The sequence below is a fragment of the Lutjanus erythropterus genome, chromosome 14, assembly GCF_056507025.1.
Source record: "Lutjanus erythropterus isolate fLutEry1 chromosome 14, fLutEry1.hap2, whole genome shotgun sequence".
Classification (NCBI taxonomy): domain Eukaryota; kingdom Metazoa; phylum Chordata; class Actinopteri; order Lutjaniformes; family Lutjanidae; genus Lutjanus; species Lutjanus erythropterus.
Window position 1 is genome coordinate 1,970,523 of NC_139330.1, and position 17,840 is coordinate 1,988,362.

General features: G+C 40.1%; 2 protein-coding genes across 2 annotated transcripts in view; both read left to right on the plus strand.

Annotated features, from left to right (window-relative positions):
- Positions 1–17,840, plus strand: part of rims1a (regulating synaptic membrane exocytosis 1a) — a 110,461-nt gene that overhangs the window by 52,063 nt on the left and 40,558 nt on the right. The window contains exons 5-6 of the mRNA XM_084735433.1: positions 9,271–9,533; positions 11,885–12,564. Of these exons, the coding sequence (XP_084591559.1) occupies positions 9,271–9,533; positions 11,885–12,564 (943 nt within the window). The remainder of the gene's footprint in view (positions 1–9,270; positions 9,534–11,884; positions 12,565–17,840) is intronic.
- LOC146315013 (uncharacterized) lies at positions 586–3,367 on the plus strand. The gene is made up of 2 exons (XM_084735434.1): positions 586–813; positions 2,808–3,367. The coding sequence occupies exons 1-2, from the start codon at positions 686–688 to the stop codon at positions 3,361–3,363; spliced, it is 684 nt and encodes a 227-aa protein (XP_084591560.1). The 5' UTR covers positions 586–685; the 3' UTR covers positions 3,364–3,367.

A 17,840-nucleotide genomic window follows, 5' to 3' on the forward strand; every position in this document is an offset into this window, starting at 1 on the left:
AATGTGTAAAAAACCTCACAAACTCATGGTATATGGGTTGTTCTTTTATTATCTTCTTTTATTATTATTCTCAGTTGTAAAACAATACATGCGTTTTCACAATATATGCTTATTGTGTGCAAAAGCAAAAGTTAATTAGTAGGACTTAATGTATTTTAATATGTTGCAACCGTTTCTTTATCATGTTGCAGCTGCAGTTGGGAGGCAGTTGCAATATTTGACTTTTTCCATTCAAATAAATATTTTGAATGATATGACATAAGTAATGATCTTTAAATGGTATGAGTAATTAATAGACGGATGTAAGTTTAATACATAAAAAAAAAAATTTGGTTGGTTAAGTTCTAATAGTCTCCAAGCTTAGAGAAATTTCAAGAGTGTTGCAACCGTCCCCAGTCTCCCCTACAGTATAAAGCTGTTAGTGGATACCTTAAACATATAAGAATAATATTTTTATAGAGTTACATTTAATAATTGGAGTAGGACACTAGTAACAACAAATCAAAGATTTAAAAATAAAACAAAATGGATTATTAAAATAATAAAATAAGCGCAGTCAGAATGATCGTCGTCATCAGGTCAGAAGTCAAGATGGCGCCTGTGTGTCAGCAGGAGGTCACCGCACAGAGCAGCTGAAGCGCAGGTAACTCTTCACAGTCAGTCTGTCAGTCTTCTGCTGTGGAAAATGTCGAGCAGACGAGTCTTAATTGTGAATGAAACTCGTACCTGGGATGAATGTTACGCCGTCCGCAGCACCGACCGTCTGTTCCCAGCGGAGACCGTCATGGAGGAATCAAAGATGGAGTCCGAGCTGTGCGAGTGAGTGCCGACATGTTTCTCCTCTTCACTGTGTCAGCTAGTTACGGTTCAACATACAACAACGAGTTTAGTTTGTTAATCGCTAGTCTTTGATAAACTTTAGGTGAGTCGTTTATCTTCTCAGTTCGGGTTTAACTGCCTGGCTGTATGCTAGAGTTAATTAGTTATTAGCTTGTTAGCTAACGGTTAGATACAATGTAGTTATAAAAACTTTATAATTGCGATTGTTTTTACTGTGTCAGATAATATGGTCATCTCATCCTGATCCTGTCTGCAATTATACAAAACATCTTCACAACTCAAAGTTTAATTTTACTCAAGTGATGTTTTTAACATCATTATTTGTATTTTCATTGGAAAACATTTAATTATGGTGTGATTTTTGTCAGGATCTGTACCAAACAAAGAAGTCTTCAGCCTGTAGAATAGGGCTGGGCGGTATGACAAAATTTTCATATCACGGTTTTTTTAAAAAATCATATCGGTTTCATGTTTTTTTTTTTTTTTTTCATGCAACAGTGTTCTTACCCACATTTTCTTCTACTGAGAACAGAATTACTGCAGTTGATTGTCTTTAAACAGCCCATTTTATTGTCATAAGGATTCATGTGTCATGTGTCCACACACAGGTAAAAGCATGACCCCTTCAAAGTATGGTTACCATCACATGGACGACTATACAATTAAACGTCCCCACCCACGCTAGTCGGCACCAGAAACACTAGTCGTTTAAAATATTTAAAAATGAAATATTTGTCAATATTTGTCAATATTTCATTCATGCATGATGCCAGTTATCTGTTGCCTCACGGCACTAGTCGGGGCTGCAGCTCTGTCAGACAGAAGCTCCTCTCACCCAGCGCGTATGAACCGATCACCGTGGCAACACCGGATGTTTACATCAGCGAAGTCGGACAGATGAATGTAGACTGTGACAGAATAAGTTGATATATATTCACTCGACTGGAGAAACGTGACCACATTAAACACAGACACAAACCTGCAGGCAGAGCTGCTGCTGCTAACGTTAGCCACAGTGTGTCGGGCTAGCAGCTAACGTTAGCCACACTGTGTGTCAGGCTAGCAGCTAACGTTAGCCACACTGTGTGTCGGGCTAGCAGCTAACGTTAGCCACACTGTGTGTCGGGCTAGCAGCTAACATTAGCTCTGGGTCCTTTACCTGCAGACACTGTGACCCTCTTCGGCCTGGAAAGGTGAGGCGTAAGCTAGTAAGGTTTGTGAAGTAGTGCGCATTTCAGCGGCATTTGGCGATTGTAGACTTTGATTAATGTCTTCAAATGGCTCTTAATACACAGTATTTTTTTTCGGACAGTGTTTAACATTATAAATTAAATTCTGCCTTGTGTTTTCTTAGTGACTATTCTAAATTAAATTTTGCATCTAATCAACAGAGAAATTAGTTGCCATGGAACATCCCTAGTACACACGCTCATGCAAGCACGTCTGTGGTGTTGGTGTGCAGCAGTGAAATGGGTCCCCGCTGAAACACTTTCCGCCGCGCACGTTCCGGACGTTGTTTGGGCTATTCACCGGTATGACGGTATATGAAAAATTCATATCATAATGAAAATAAAGACCGGTTTTCGGTATGAACCGGTATACCGCCCAGCCCTACTGTAGAATATAATTTGTAGGCCAGGACATCTCTACAGCACAATAATATTTATTTTGAATATAGTATTTAGTAATTTGTATTAATTGTCCAGCCCTAGTATGTACGCTATTTTTTCATAAATATTTTCAAATAATATTTATTTAGAAAATAACTGTCTTGGATTCAGCTCCAGTACCTTTTGCTTACCTGATCTGTCTGAATTGGCACCTGGTTTGACTTCATTATTTTTCATTTTTTGCAAATTGTTGTTGTGTTACTCAGATGTCTGGAACCAGGCTCTCTTTTTGTAGTAGCACATGCACCTCTGCCAGTGACAGTTTGGTTTTAAAATGAATCGAATCCCTGCCTGTAGTGTCAGTCCAGAGGAGAAGGATCCTGTAGATTCAAAGGATGAAGATTGGTGTTTGTCTGCTCTTTTCTCCCCTTTGGATCTGTTTCCACCTCACAGTGCTCCACTCCCACCCCCTGTAACATCCTGTTCACCGCCTCACGCAGCTCCGAGGACCAGGTCCATCACCCCGCCACCTCAGTGGAGACCCAGGAGAGCCACTGCATCATCCCCATATAGGATGAGAGGATACCGTCCATATAGAGCACCTGTTTATATGCGATGCAGGCATGGCTGCTGCTCCTGCTGCTGCAACTACAGGAGATACACGTCATGGAGGTACATGCCATGGAGATGCAGTCAGAGAAGATACAGGCCAAGAAATACATCATGGGAGCACTTTCCTGTGGCCATCCAGCCCATCAGGTGGTACCAGGTTGTGGGGAGCATGAAGTGCAGCAACTGCAGAGCAAGGGGTAGGCACCAGATGACGTCCTGGATGTGCCAGAGCTGCAAGGAGCCTCTGTGTCTGATGCCATACAGGAACTGCTATGCTGAGTGGCATGATCAGTGGTGTTGAGCTTAGAGGTTTACTCTCCTGTGATGGAACGAGTTCTTGTGTTAGTGCCACTTCTGTTAGCCTGTAGACTTCTCCTCTGTTGATCCTTTACTTTCAGACTTGTAGAGTGAGTGGAAATAGACAACTTTTCAACCCCCCCCCCCAGTGTTTCCAAGTGTTAGTATTGTTTGTGCCACTGTCGCAATGGCAACATCGTTTTCATTTTCTCAGAGCCACTCTGCAGAGAAGAGATCACCACTTTTAGAAATAAGACAGAAGAAAAAAAGCATGCACTAAATAGGTACACTGAAAGCTATTGTAATTAGTTAGTATATCAGTCTGCCAATATTATTGACCTGATGTTTATAGAATCATACAGAGTGGACACTTTTTTTAAGAAATCATGATGCAGATTGTTGTAGTTTTTCAGTTTTATAGGCAGCATCTTATTCATAGTTGATCAGTTTTCCTAGTTATTATAATTTAAAGCAAAAAAGGTCCTGTTTTCAACTGTAACTTGCAAGTAAACGAATGTCAAATAAATTTGTATTTTTTCTGAGTAGTTCCTTTAAATGTGATCAATTACCAGAAAAAATCTCTTTAAACGTTGCTGTGGAGAAGAAGTTATTTTTGGGGGCATGGTCAACTTGTTTGCATGCCATTATTATTCACACACTCCTGCTTCTGTAAATGTTTGTTTCTGATTAAATTGCAGAGAAGTTGTTTGTGGTTGTTTTGTGATTTATTTTTAAACTAAATCTGGCTCGATGTTGTAGTTAAAAGGGTAACTGCACGTTGATATCCAGAAGTCGCACGGTGTAATGGGATGTCACACCTGTGCTTTTCCTAATGTGACAAACACTATTTTGAGTTTTTCGTTTCAGATTTGTGACTGACATAATTTTGACTTTGTATCTCAATTTCAACATTTTCATCTCATAATACTGACTTTGTATCTCATAATTATAAGATAAGATATGACTATAATCTCAGAATATTCAGGTTTATTTCCTCAGAAGTTTGTGTTTTTCATGACTTGACTTTTTAACTCATACTTTTATGTCTTTTGGTGTCTGTGTCTATTTTACCTCACAATTTGGACTTTTTGTCTCATAGTTTGGATTTTTTATCTCATAGTTACAACTTTTTACTCCATAATTATGACTATAAGAATATTCAAGTTTTTTTCTCAGAAATTTGTTTTTTCTTTCAAACTTAGGACTGATGTTATTATGACTGTTTATTTAATAATTTGGACTTTAAATCTCATAATTATGACTTTTTTATCTCATAGTTACTTTTTGTAAAAACAAATGAGTAATCTCAGAATATTCAAGTTTTTTCCTCAAAAGTTTGTTTTTTCTTTCAAACTTATTACTGTTACACAGTTTTGATCTTAGTTATTTTTTTATCTCATAATTATGACTATATTCTCAGAATATTCCACTTTTTGGTTTGTCTTTGCTCATAAAATTACCACTTAAATCTCAGAATCACTTTTTTCCTTCGTAAATTGATGTTAATCTTGGAGTATTGTCCCTCTTCCCTGGCGCTTTTTCTTTTACTTGATTATTTTATTGACAGAAGATCATTTTGCTGCAGTTTAAATAATTAGAACATTTATCAAGCAAAAATATAAAACAGTTGACACTTCCAGCTTCTCATAAATGAATATTTGTTTCTTTATATCATTGCAGATATTTAAATATATTTGAGTTATATTTTGTGCTGTTGGTTGAAGACAATGATTATTTTTGTAACCCTAATAATGTTCCTCCTCTATTGTGCACAAATATTGTGTGGAGCAATTTTTTAAAAGGGTCAATTCACCCCAGAATCAAAACTGCATATTTTCCCGTCTTACCTGTAGTTCTGTTTATCCAACTACTTTTTCTTTGTGCAAGTTTTGGCGATATTGGCTGTAGAGATTTCTGCCTTCTCTCCAATGTAACCTTAATATTTTTTGGTTTATTTACTCCTATATGGACCCTTACGGACCAAATAACTAACTGATTAGTTGAGAAAATGAGCGATAAATTAATCACTGATGAAAAGTTGCAGCCCTACAGGATTTAAATCAAGAAACCACAATAAACCTCCTTAGAGATGTGTTGAAATGCATGACTACATAGAAACTCGTCATGGACAAGTCAACGGGCACTGCAGTGTCGATCTGGCAGCCGTACACCTCGTCGGTCTGGCTGCAGAAAATCACAGATTGGTGGATGTTTTCACCAAAGCTATAATGTCCCACATGAGGCAGTGTTTTTCTTTCTTTGGTGTGTGTGTGTGTGTGTGTTTGAGCACACGTTTTCCCTCTCTCCCTGGTGGTGCTGGGGTGTTTGGCAGGATAAATATAGCTGCGTTGGTGTAAAGCTGTTTTCTCCTCGGCTTTTGTAGCTTTAATCAAAAGCAATCTGGAGGAGGGAGAAATGGAAGGGAGAGGAAGAGCAGCAGGAGGAGGAGGAGGGAGAGAGGAAGGGTAAGAGGAAGAGGGCGGTGGGGTGGTGGTGTTTGGGGGGTGTTGGCCAATGCCAGAGTGTTTTATTTTAGCTCTCTTTAAAGAGTCATTGGGGAGTGTTCAGGAGTAATGAGAACCCTGGTGGCTGGAGGAGAGGGACTGACTCTAACCTCCCCACGCTCTCCTCCATCCTCTTGACTGTCTCTTTATTTCCCGCCCAACCTCACTTCCCCTGTCATCCAATCTTCCTCATTCCTGGCTCTGATGTCAACACAGGGCTGTATTCACACACTGCAGGCCTTCATGAATCCTCGTGTCTATTCTAGGATGTAACACACGTCCCTCATCGATATGAACTGACAGCGATGTTGACGAGATGCAGAGAAACAGGCGTCACAGACATCACGTGTGTTTTTAATGCATTTCAGTTAGTGTGTGTCTGAAGCTGTCAAAATTTGGCTTGACCAATAGTCATTAGTGCATCTTCACAAACGCCACTCCTTTGCAATGTTGATTGTTATTGTCTTGTATGATATCAGCTGGCCAATGAAGGATTCTAAGAATTGTTGCAAATCAGTAAGAGAAAAATAAAAACTTCATTTTAAATACACATAAAAAGGTTGACACCCCCAGTTTGGAGAAGCAGCAGCAGTGCTGGTGTAGGAAGTTAAGCAATGTGCTGCTGTGGACTGGATCAACAGCAACATGTGTTTTAGACACCAAAAATATATGCTATATTTACAATATTTTCACTGCTTTACCTTGCTGTAAGATAGTCTTTTCTGACAGGAAACCATGGTTACATAAGCCAAATATCACTCTCGTCTCCAAACCAACCAAACCTCATTGACAAAATTAGTCATTGTATCTCACAGAACCCAGGAGTTGCTTGTCTATCGCTGCCTCCATCTGTTTGTTTGTGTTATTGTGTTTTAAAAGTTGAGTTCAGATTCACAGAAGTGTCGCAGTTATACAAACAAACTAACCAATCAAGGCTTCAATTGAGCAGCAACTCCTTTCTAAAATTACTGGTTTTTGCCAAAGATGTCCGGCGGCTTTGGAGAAAGCGACATTTGGTTTATGTAACAGTGGCTCTTCCTCGGAAACGTCTGTCGGACAGTGAAAACCTTGTAAATATAGCATAAGCTTAAGGTGTTATTTCATTTTTAAGTGTGTAAGATACATTTTGCTGCTGAGCCTGTTCACAGCAGTACATTGCATAGCTTCTGACGGATAAGTACCTCATACAACCACACCTTAAAAACTCTGAACTATCCCTTTAAAAGTTTTTTAAATGTAATAAATTTATGTTGAAAAACAAACAAACAAAATAGTCATGAGAGCACTGACGAAAGTGTTTACCCATAGGTCCCATTAGATACAGGACAGATGAGGAGCCAGTTTTAGCTTCCAACATTGTTCTTTCTTTGTTAAAAAAATCTATAATGGAAATATTTTTTTCCACTCAGTCTTGTATCAGCTCATTTCAGTTCTTCATTAAAGTTATATGATATGTAGGCTTCACTGTTACTACTAATATTTTTAAATGATAGATAAAAAGAACTAAGAAAGCGATACATACAAGACAGAGGATCATATGTGGCTGTTAAAGCGGCATACATACTGTATTTTATGTAAAATATGTTGGTTGCTTGAATTTTAATTTGTCATCACTGTCAGAATACACTGTATGTGTTACATCATGAAATGGACATGTTAACAGTGAATTAAGGCTTGCAGTGAGCAGACATGCGACTTCAAAATGTGAGCAGAAGAAATGTGAATCTGGACGCTCTGAGCTGTATTGTGTGTAGACAGCCAACGTATAGTCGGTGTGCATATGTGTGACGGGACAAATAGAAAGAAAGAAGACGGGAGACATTATTTTGGCAGCGAGCTCAATATCCTTTCATTATCCAGTTGGCTTTGTGTGCTTCATTTGGAGGCCAGAAGCAGCCCAGCAGTAGAAGCCAAGCTGCTCCCTGGTATAACTGCCGTGATGGTGATCTTAAAAAGCTTCCATAAAAGCCTTTTTCTGGACCACTCATTGGCAGCCCTGCAGCTCTTTAGGAAGTGCATTGTTCCATTTCCTGTTTGACAGGAGCCGGGCCTCCGATTAGTGGTTGGCAAAGTAGTTGGTTGAGATGGTTTTCACAGGCTGCAGTGAAGAATAGCTGCTTCCTGTTGGACATTAATGTGGTACTAATGTCAGCTGCATTAAATACCTCAGAACACACGTGTCCAACAATGTTAATGCATGTCATGTATATTTGATTATCTAATTAGATAAAAGCTTTATCGGTTGATGGCGGCATATAGCTGTTTCTGTAAGCTCTTAGAAATAAAGTTGCTAATCAGAACTTTATAGGTTTCTTTGGCTCGTCTCCATAGGAGAACCCTTTTTGGTTTCCAGTAGGACCAGTAAGAAATTGGCTCTGCTTCCTGAACTGGTTCTGTTAAAGATTCTTGGAACCTTGGTGTTATCTAATGAACCAGCCCTTATTTCCATCAGTTTAGTGTGGAACCATTGTAATCAAGACTGTCATCAACAGAGGGCGCTGCACAAGGCACAATGACCAGAAGAATATGACACGCCCACTTTGGTTCTCAAGAGCAAAACTGCTATTTCTTAGTTCCAGCTGGGAACCAACTTTTCAGGTTCAGAATAGAGTTAGGCGATATGTTAAAGTTTTCCATCAGATCATGCTCACGCCATCCATCGCCGACTGACAATATCTTTGTCCCCTCCTCTCACCTCCTCCTGTCCTCTTGAGCCTCAGCTTGGAGATTCAGTGCATTTAGTAAACCCAATAAAAAATATAAACTCACAAAGTGTCAAGAAATTAAATACCCCGATGTTTATTTTCCTTTTTAAACAGAGAAATACAACGTACACCTTCTGAATTTTAGTTTCTCTCTTTTACAGAACTAAGACGAGCTTAATTTGCTTTTTAATTCGTAAAACACTCTTCATTTGACTTTGTTAGTCTGTCCACTCTTCCAACAATCACCAACTCTGGTTTGGTCGATTAAACTTTAACTGCATGAAAAGAGTGCGACTCTGCGGGCATTTAACCTCTCACTCCTCACCTGACTCTGCAGAACATTACATTAGCAAAATAAAATGACAAATATCACCCCAAATATCGTCCAAAAAACCAAACAGGCACTGGATTCAGCCCATCGTCAATGGGCGATGTATTTGTCCAGTCGCTCATCTCTAATACAGGCATCAGTACTAACCTGAAACTGTTTCATAACCAGTTAGAAACTCTTTGTTGTACGTTTAATTACCTCTGATATTATGCACTTGTCCGTAATTGCAGCAATGTGCTGACACTGCTGGATTTTTGTAGGTGAGACTCTTGATGAATCCTTTCTTCAGCAGCAAATGATCCTCAGTCCTTCAGCAAGAACCTTTTATTTCTGAGTGTGTAACCTCTACCCATGCTCCTTTACTCCTATAGGTGATCTGGGTGTGTAATAACTGCCGGAAGCAGCAGGAGATCCTGACCAAGCCGGGCGAGTGGTTCACTGGTCCGGCTGGGAAACTCGGTTCTGCCATCAGCGAGCCGTCTGTGTGCCAAACACCCGGTGACAAGAAGCTCCGCTCTCGCTCCCAAGCGCCCCCGGGCTCCACCACCGCAATCCAAGACCCCAACCGACCCGGCGCACCCGGAACCATACCTGGCACCGATGCTCGGTCACGTAGCGAACCACCACGAGACACGTAAGCTGAAGCAATGTCCATCCTTTTTAACCTATGCATCAGAGGACACATATAGATACAAAACCTACATCGTGTGAGCTCTAATGGAGGGATGGCGTTCTTCCAAAAGATATTCGCTCATTTGGCTCGAAACCTTTTCAGACATGGAATATATAACATTGCTGGCATGCATCTCTTAAAGTAATTTTTTGTCATTCAGACATAGGTGTCTGTCAGGTAAATATCAGCTACGGCTTCATTCAGACATGACAGGACATTCAGGGAAATAATATTTTGCACCTGGTACGTGAGAGGAAGTGGGATGAGATCAGAAGTAATGATATCATTTTATTTTGCCATTGAAGCCTCACTTAATGACCACGAGTGAGTGTCGCTCCCTCATCTCATAGTGAATCCCCTTAATAAACTTTTATCATCAATTTCATCATTTATTAGATTGTACTGCCTAATGGCCAACTGTGCACAAGCACAGAAAAGTCATTAAGTTGAAACTCTAGTTTAATTCCATGTACTCTAACATGTAAAATTACCATTATATTTATGTAATGAGGTGCATTTCTTAAGAGGGTTTAAAAAGATAGTTATTTGAAGTGGGGTTGTTTTAGGTACTTCTCCATAGTCAGTGTTTCACCTGCAGTAGATTCTGGTTGCCAGTTTGGAGAAGCAGCAGGAGTACTGAGTGTTTTCAGAAATATGAGAAAAGACTTTGCACTCATGTCTCTGTGCTACAGGATGTCTGTTTCAAAGAAAAGGAAAAGATTGTCACTCTTCTCTTTAATTGAAGAGTGCCCAGGGTTCAACTTGAATGTTTTTCTTTAATTGCCCGGTTGGGCAAGTGGGTCAGAAATCTACTTGCCTGAAGTCAATTTGTGATTACCTGAGGAGGAGGAGAAACAATCCTGGAAACGCTGCAAACTTTGTTTACCCGCTGCCATTTTGTTGCGAGTGCCCAATTGATCGATGCAAGTCTCGACAGAGATGTGACAAAAGTCAGATCGCTCATTCATTAGCCACCTCTGTCACCAGCTTCTGACAAAAATGATTGCTTGTTGCTGCCTTGCTTAACTTACCAGCCTGATGTTGCATTTTATAGGCAATCAGACAGTCCTCGTTGTTGAACTCTGAATGCCTTCCAACAACTAACTTGCACCATCGGTGTGGCTTGTTGGGATAAATCCCATTAAAACATACTCGTCCTGAGGCTGACAGTATTTTTTTGGCTCTCATTTTGCTTCACTTTCACTTTTTTTTCTCTGTGTTTTCAGCTGCATTGCTGCCACATTTAAACCACAAATCTATTTCTTGTTTTTTTTAATCTCTTTTTATTCTAATGTAAAGGATTTCACTGAAAACAGGAATACTGAATATAAAATGTGGTTTAATCAATCCTATGTTTCCATTTTTAATGAACTAATAATAGTATAAATATTTAGGAATTATGAGTGATTGACTTAGACCTTCCTGTCTGGTAAATGTTAAATGGCTCATGCCTTTCACATTTTCACATTTGGGTCCCCAAACCCAAGATGAAATAACCTCAATGACATCACTGTGACATCATCAGGCTCCTCCAGAGCCTCAGAAGACACCATTATACAACAGTCAGAGTAGAACCAATCATGATGAGACTAAAGTGATCTTGAAGTGTGAAATTGGTGGAGTGCCCCTTTAAACTGCATTCTCTCAGTCCACAGAAATAAAGCAGTCCTTGTAGAATCTATTAATATTTGTATTATTGAGCATTATCTCCTGCATTCATCATTGTCTTCTGTTATACAGTGGTGCATTATCTCTCTTAAGCAAACTGCGTTGTTTCCTATGTCAGTCAGAGTGTAATGGAAGAACGCAGTCTGTTCCAAAACACTGGATAGTAGAACGTGTTTTCACCCCTGACGTTCTATTAGTGGACACTAATGTCAACAATGAAATAGTAAGAGATGCAAAGTCACGCCAGTTATTTGATATAATGGAAGTAGAAGCTGAAAGCAGTCAAATACAGTGTCTCTTACATAATATTTACTCTATTTACCTTCCACTTTTTCAGTGGCAAGAAGAAAAACACAATTAAAATGTTTATTTGTTTGGACGACTTTTTACATTTGACTGTCATGTAGTGCTGAAACAATTAGGCTGGGTTGCACCAACAAGAATTAATTTTAAGTTAAAGTTACACCTGATTAAATCTTGGTTTAACTTTCACTCATGTTGCACCAAACTTTAAAACTATCTTGAAATTAAGACAGATTCAGATTGAATCCATCGATGTACCAGCTGAAATAAAACACCTTGTGTGTCAACATCTCTCACCAATTCTTTCTTTCTGTGTCCGTCCCTCACTGACTGCCCCCCAGGAGAAATGGACGGGGAGGCGGAGGAGCTGGTCGGGGGGAGCGCCGGCCAGGTCAGGCCAGACTGCAGACCCAGGTCTCCATGGACCGGGACCTCCGGGGGGAGTCCAGGGAGCGCAGGGAAAGCCGGCGGCTGACGAAGGGACGTTCTCTGGAGCACGATCCTGTGGGAGGAGGTGGTGGAGTACGACGGACAGAAGAGGGGGGTTACCACCATATGGACCACAGCGGTGCCCCCCCTCGCCAAGCAGGGCCGGTCCCTCCTGGAGGGCGGGGCCAGGGTCGTGGCATGGGTGTAGTAGGGGAGGTCGGGGATGGCGTGCGGCCTGGTCAGAGGACGGTGGGTGGGGTTGGTGCGCCACATGAACACACGCTTGCTCAGCAAGCCCCTCCCCCTGAACTCAGAGAACCTCCCGGTTCGGGCCCTGGCTCAGCCCCTGGCCAGGGACCCGCAAGACGGACCAAACGGGAGAAGGCTGAGAGCATGCTGCGCAATGATTCGCTAAGCTCTGACCAATCGGAATCCCTGCGCCCGCCACCGCCGAGGCCCTACAAGTCGAAACGAGGACTGGGGGCCGGAGGGAAGAGGCAGACCAGCGTCAGTAGTTCAGAGGAGGAGGGAGGGACCACGCCGGAGTACAGCAGCTGTGAGGACGCCGAGATCGAGAGTGTCAGCGAGAGAGGTGAGAGACAAATCAATCATCACGTCCTGTCTATGAAAAAACTGTGTCTGATTTCATCCAGGGAGGGAGTGAAGAGTATCGACATCTGTCTGTTCATTCAGTTGTTTATCCATCCATCACCTCAGGTATCTGAGGCAGTCTGAGTTACAGAAAATGAGTGGGAATGATCCGTGTCACCACTGCTTTATGACAGTTTGTTACACTGCTTATTCCAAACAGGTACTTTAAACTACAGATCAACACTGATTCTTTAGTTTAGGTATTTGATTTGATTGCATTTTTTTTTTACTTTTTTTACTTTTTTACACTAGACAATGTGAACAAGTCAAATCATGCACTTCTAGGTTGTATATCATGAGTCACATTTCAAAAAACACTGTACATCATGTCTTATATTTCAGTGTTTTTAAAGAGTATGACATTGATGACATGTTAAGTATGTCAAGTATAATTCCTACGTTCTAGAAAATATGACTGGGATCATGATGCTAATTTCTGTTAGCTGGTTTAAAGGAATTCCTATTATGTGTTAGCATCAAGCTAACAGACTCTAGTTGCTAGTTATTTATATATCTAAAAATCAATTCAGCAATCCAAAAATTGATCACAGTACTTTAGAGAATTAATTTTTTTCTCTCCCACTCCTAATAACAGTTCTATATTTCTCAGGTCATATGTCAGACTAACATCACAGTTGATTCATGTGTCCTGTTCTGTTCTGCAGAGTTTGTTATCATGTTCCACATAAAACCTTCTTTTTAAGGTGTCTGTAAAATTTTCTAGTTTCCGTCTTCGTGGTGTCGGTGGTTATCATGAGACTGAATTAATGTCAGCAGCAGCAGCTCTCAGTGCTCAGGCTGTATACTGGACATGCACATTATTCACTCTCCTTTGGGTGATACTCCTTGTATAGAAATTAATAAGCGAACAAAACAAAAACAAGCAGCTCAATTCAATGGCTTTTATACAGAGCTCATGCATATGATATCTTCTATCGCTCTTGCAGTACTTCCTTTAGTGTTGTGCTCTTAGAAATTCTCTTTTTTAAATTCTTTTTGTTCCAGGGTGTGTCTGTATAGATGTTTCACTACCACCTGCAATTTATTTTGTTTCTTTTAACAGGTGCACTGTGGGACGTACATGTGTACAGAGTTTTTGTACATACAGTTTTTGTCTGCGTACTGACTTTTTGATTATATTTGATATAATCTGTTTTCCAGTGTGAATACACAATGGACTCCAGACCTGCCCGAAATTAGAATGTAGTATAGAACTGGGACAGTTATTGCTTTTATTTTGCATTTCAAGAATAGAGTAAAAATGTTGGGACTAAAGTCAAAATGTCAAGTATAAAGTCAAACTCTCAGTGCCAGGCCTAAGAAATAATAAATCAGAGGAAAAAATAGCTTAAGTTCGCATTTCCAGAATAGAGTTGAAATATTAAAAATAAAGTCAAAATGTTGAAAATAAATACTAAATGTTGAGAGTAAAGATTAAGAATATGAATCAGAGAAAGTCTTTCTAATATTGAATTTCAAGAAGAAAGTCAAAATGTTGAGAACAAAGTTGAAATATTGAAAATAAATTTGAACTTTCAGTATTCATTCCAGGCATAAAAAAGTCAGAGGAGGAAGAATATATTTAATTTTACATTTTTAGAATAAAGTCGAAACGTTAAAAAAAAAAAGTTAAAATGTCGAGAATAAAGTTGAAATTTCCAGGAAAAAGATGAACCTTTGCCAAGCATCAGAAAAAATAAATCAGAGGACAAAGGTTTCTTTTCCTGTTTTGCATTTTGAGAATAAAGTCAAAATGTCGGGACTAAAGTTGAAATGTCAAGTATGAGGTCAGACTTTCAGTATTTGTGCCAGGCATCAGAAATAATATATCAGGACAAATGTTTTTTTAATATATATTTTTTTCAGAATAAAGTCAAAATGATATTTCAGCTTTATTGATTGAAAACATTAGCATCACTTTCTAAATTATATCTATCATCTGTTTGAACAAACATTTCACCTCCAGCAACATTTCCTAACTTTTGTGAGCAGGCAGCGGGCCGGAGCTGACAGTCTGGTAATGAGTGTGTGTGAGCCTGTGTGTGTGTGTATCGGGATGTTTTCCCGTGTGTCATATTGTATTGTTTTCAGCGTGGCCCTGAGGGGGGACAATCCCACACTGAGTGTACATGTGTGTGTGTGTGTTAGTGTGTCTGTGATGGGGCAGTTTGACCCCACTTGATCCCAGCGTTGACCTTGTGTGGCCTCTCATAGCCAACTATGTCCCCGAGCCTGAGAACACACTACTGTTCACACTCCAACGTTGTCATGTCCAAGCTGGGATATGTCACTTCACTGCTCACTGCCACGATGTGTCCGACTGTGCTGGAAGAGTAAAAAGATAAAAATACATTGGCTAAAGGCTAACGTATATTACTACCTTAGGGGGCGGAGTACTACTTGTTCCTGAATTACAGAGGCGGTAGCAGGATAGAAAATACCAGTCCTGTTAAGGTTGCTGCAGTGCTGCATCTCAGAGGACCAAGTCATTGTTTTGCAAGTCACAAGTAAGTTTTTGCACTTGAGTCCCAAGTCAAGTCCCAGTCCTAAATGTTGAGTTTTGAGTCCTAAACAAGTCACATTACGCTCTACTCCAAATGTAATGCCATTTTATCAACAGAGCCTCAACTTACCGTTCTTTGTGCAACTTCAAATGTCAAGCGGAGCTGAAAAATTGTATTTCCATCTGTAATTTTCAACCTGCATGGTTTGCAAACTGCAGTCAGGTTCCTACGCAGTGAGGATGAAAAGTGAGGATGAGGATGGAAGTGTGAAATTTGAATTCAGTCATTTTTCAGGTTGGATACTTCCAGTATAGAAAAAAAGAAAAGATAATATGGAAAACGATTTGTGTTTCAAGACTGTTGTCTCTAGTCTGTTTGCTAAAATACAAAATTCAGATTTTCTAAAAATTAATTTATCACAGTGTTTTTCTTGGAATTTGGACCAGGCAGCCAGCAAGCCAAAATGTGAGAAATGTGAGAGAGCGCGCACCAGAGCAAGCTTGATGTCGAATGACGCACACTCCTACACAGAGCTGCTGGAAAATCAGAAATTTATGGACACTGAATAAACAGATGCCATGGAAATTTAATTATTTAACTTTTGTCAGCTCTTTTTCAGTTGTTATTTATAAAGGAGACGAAAAAATATGGGAAGGGGACAAAAATATGATATTATTTATTCAATATGTTACAAATAATATGAGTACAGGTAGAACCAGTTAGTTTACTTCCTGTCTGGGCAGAAATCCCAAAGTCTGTAGAATCTGATTTATAGGACAGTACATCTCTGCCTCACCACATTCATTAATTTAAAAGTTTTTTGACACACATATTGCTCCTCCTGTGATTAGAAAATTGCAGAAAGCCATACTGCGATTTCAATAAAATTTCAATTAATTGTGCAGCCCATTCTGAGCCTTCTACCATCTTAACATTGAGATTTTAAAGTTGACCCACACCACACACTACGACACACAGGCAGGGTCCAAAATTAAGACCCAGCAGGAGTCAAATGCTGGTAGATTTTTCCTCTTGCCAAGTAAAATCTTGTTACTGAAAGTGCAATAAAATGTTTGCAAGTAAAAAGCCAATAAAAGTAATTTATCAAAAAATGTAGCACCTTACAATTGATGAATAAGAAGTGTCAGCCAGAGAGCGCAAAAATGATGGATGGCTTTATCATTGTAATAGTTATTATATACCTGACTTATTAAAGGAAAAACAGATTATGTCCAGACAGTACCATTTAATTTAGGTGCAAACATAAAACATATTTCTAAATCTACTGTCTTTTTTCTACTTCATTGCTGAAGCATGTGACTTAAATACAACAAGAATATCATTGTCCATCACAATGTTTTACTGTGGCCATTGTCATATCGCCAAACCCTAGTTCACTCTTCTTTTATTTACCACTACCTGACAGTCCATGTCTTTTTACAGTAGTCAGTTTCTACCTCCCTACAATGTCAGTGTTCACTGAACACACTCTGACTGTAGCCTCATGCTACATTAAAGCTGCACTTTGACCGGAAGCTGACATTGTTGGGGTTGTGTTGTGTTCTGATGTGAAGGGGAGAGCATGCAGCGCGAGCCTGGACTCAGACCAGGCCCCGCGACATCGATCAAGTGGAGGTTTAGGATGAGAGTGTTCTGTCAGGCCGGGTTTTAAACACACCAGCATGGCAGAGAGACGCTGCTTCCTTTTTTAGCTCGAGACTGAGACCAGGTCAGCTCACAGATGTGGTTGCTGGCAGCCGAAGAGCATCCAGGCATGTAAATCATCGTAAGATCACTGCTGGAAAACACACACACACACACAAACATGCACTCAGTCACAGTACAGTAGATCCTGTTATGATCCGTGCAAGTATCCTACTACACACAAACACACACTATCAAGAAAGAAACACAACACTAGTAGTACATACATGAGCACCCTGATGCTCAACTCTGAACTTTTTTACTGCCTCAGAAAAAAAGCACAACATAATAACGGGGGGCTTTTATTGTGAAGAGTTTAAATAAATGAAATACATCTCTTTACTGTTTTACAATCACTTGACTAAAGACAAGCATGCATCAGTTAAAAGACACACCTGCAAGCAGGTAGCCCTGTTGTAATGGAGATATAAATACCCATCATGTGCAGAGGCAAACCAAATCAAACCAAGCCAGAACATGTTGATGGAAAAAGGGCTCTAGTGTTTCCATTGTTTCACTCACATGAGAGACAGAGGTGAGGAGAGGAAGTACAGCTGTGATGAGAGTGGGGGGGAGGAGCTGCGATTAGAGCCAGGAAGCAGACTGCAGGCAGAGAGGGGAGCTGGAACACAAGTGGAAAAGTTAAAACTACAGTGAAAAGCAACAAACTAGTAAATAGTGTCCATAGTTCGTCCAAGATTGTATTAAAGTACAAAACAGCTGTTTCTCTTGGGGCGAAAAAATCGTTTTTTAGGGGTGGCAGTGCTGGAAAAAGGGCAGTGGCGTGAAGTGTTGAGGGGTGATGCATCTACATGCACAGGCATGTGCCTGGCTGCCACTGATGGAATAAAGAATGTTTTTCTTACCTTAGAATGAGCCCTGGTAGCTCAGTTGGTGGAGCGTGTCCCATGCAGAGGCTGAGTCCTCAGCAGTGGTCATGGGTTTGATTCCAACCTGCGGCTCTTTGCTGCATTCCTATTTCCTGTCTGTCTAGAGCTGTCCTGTCAAA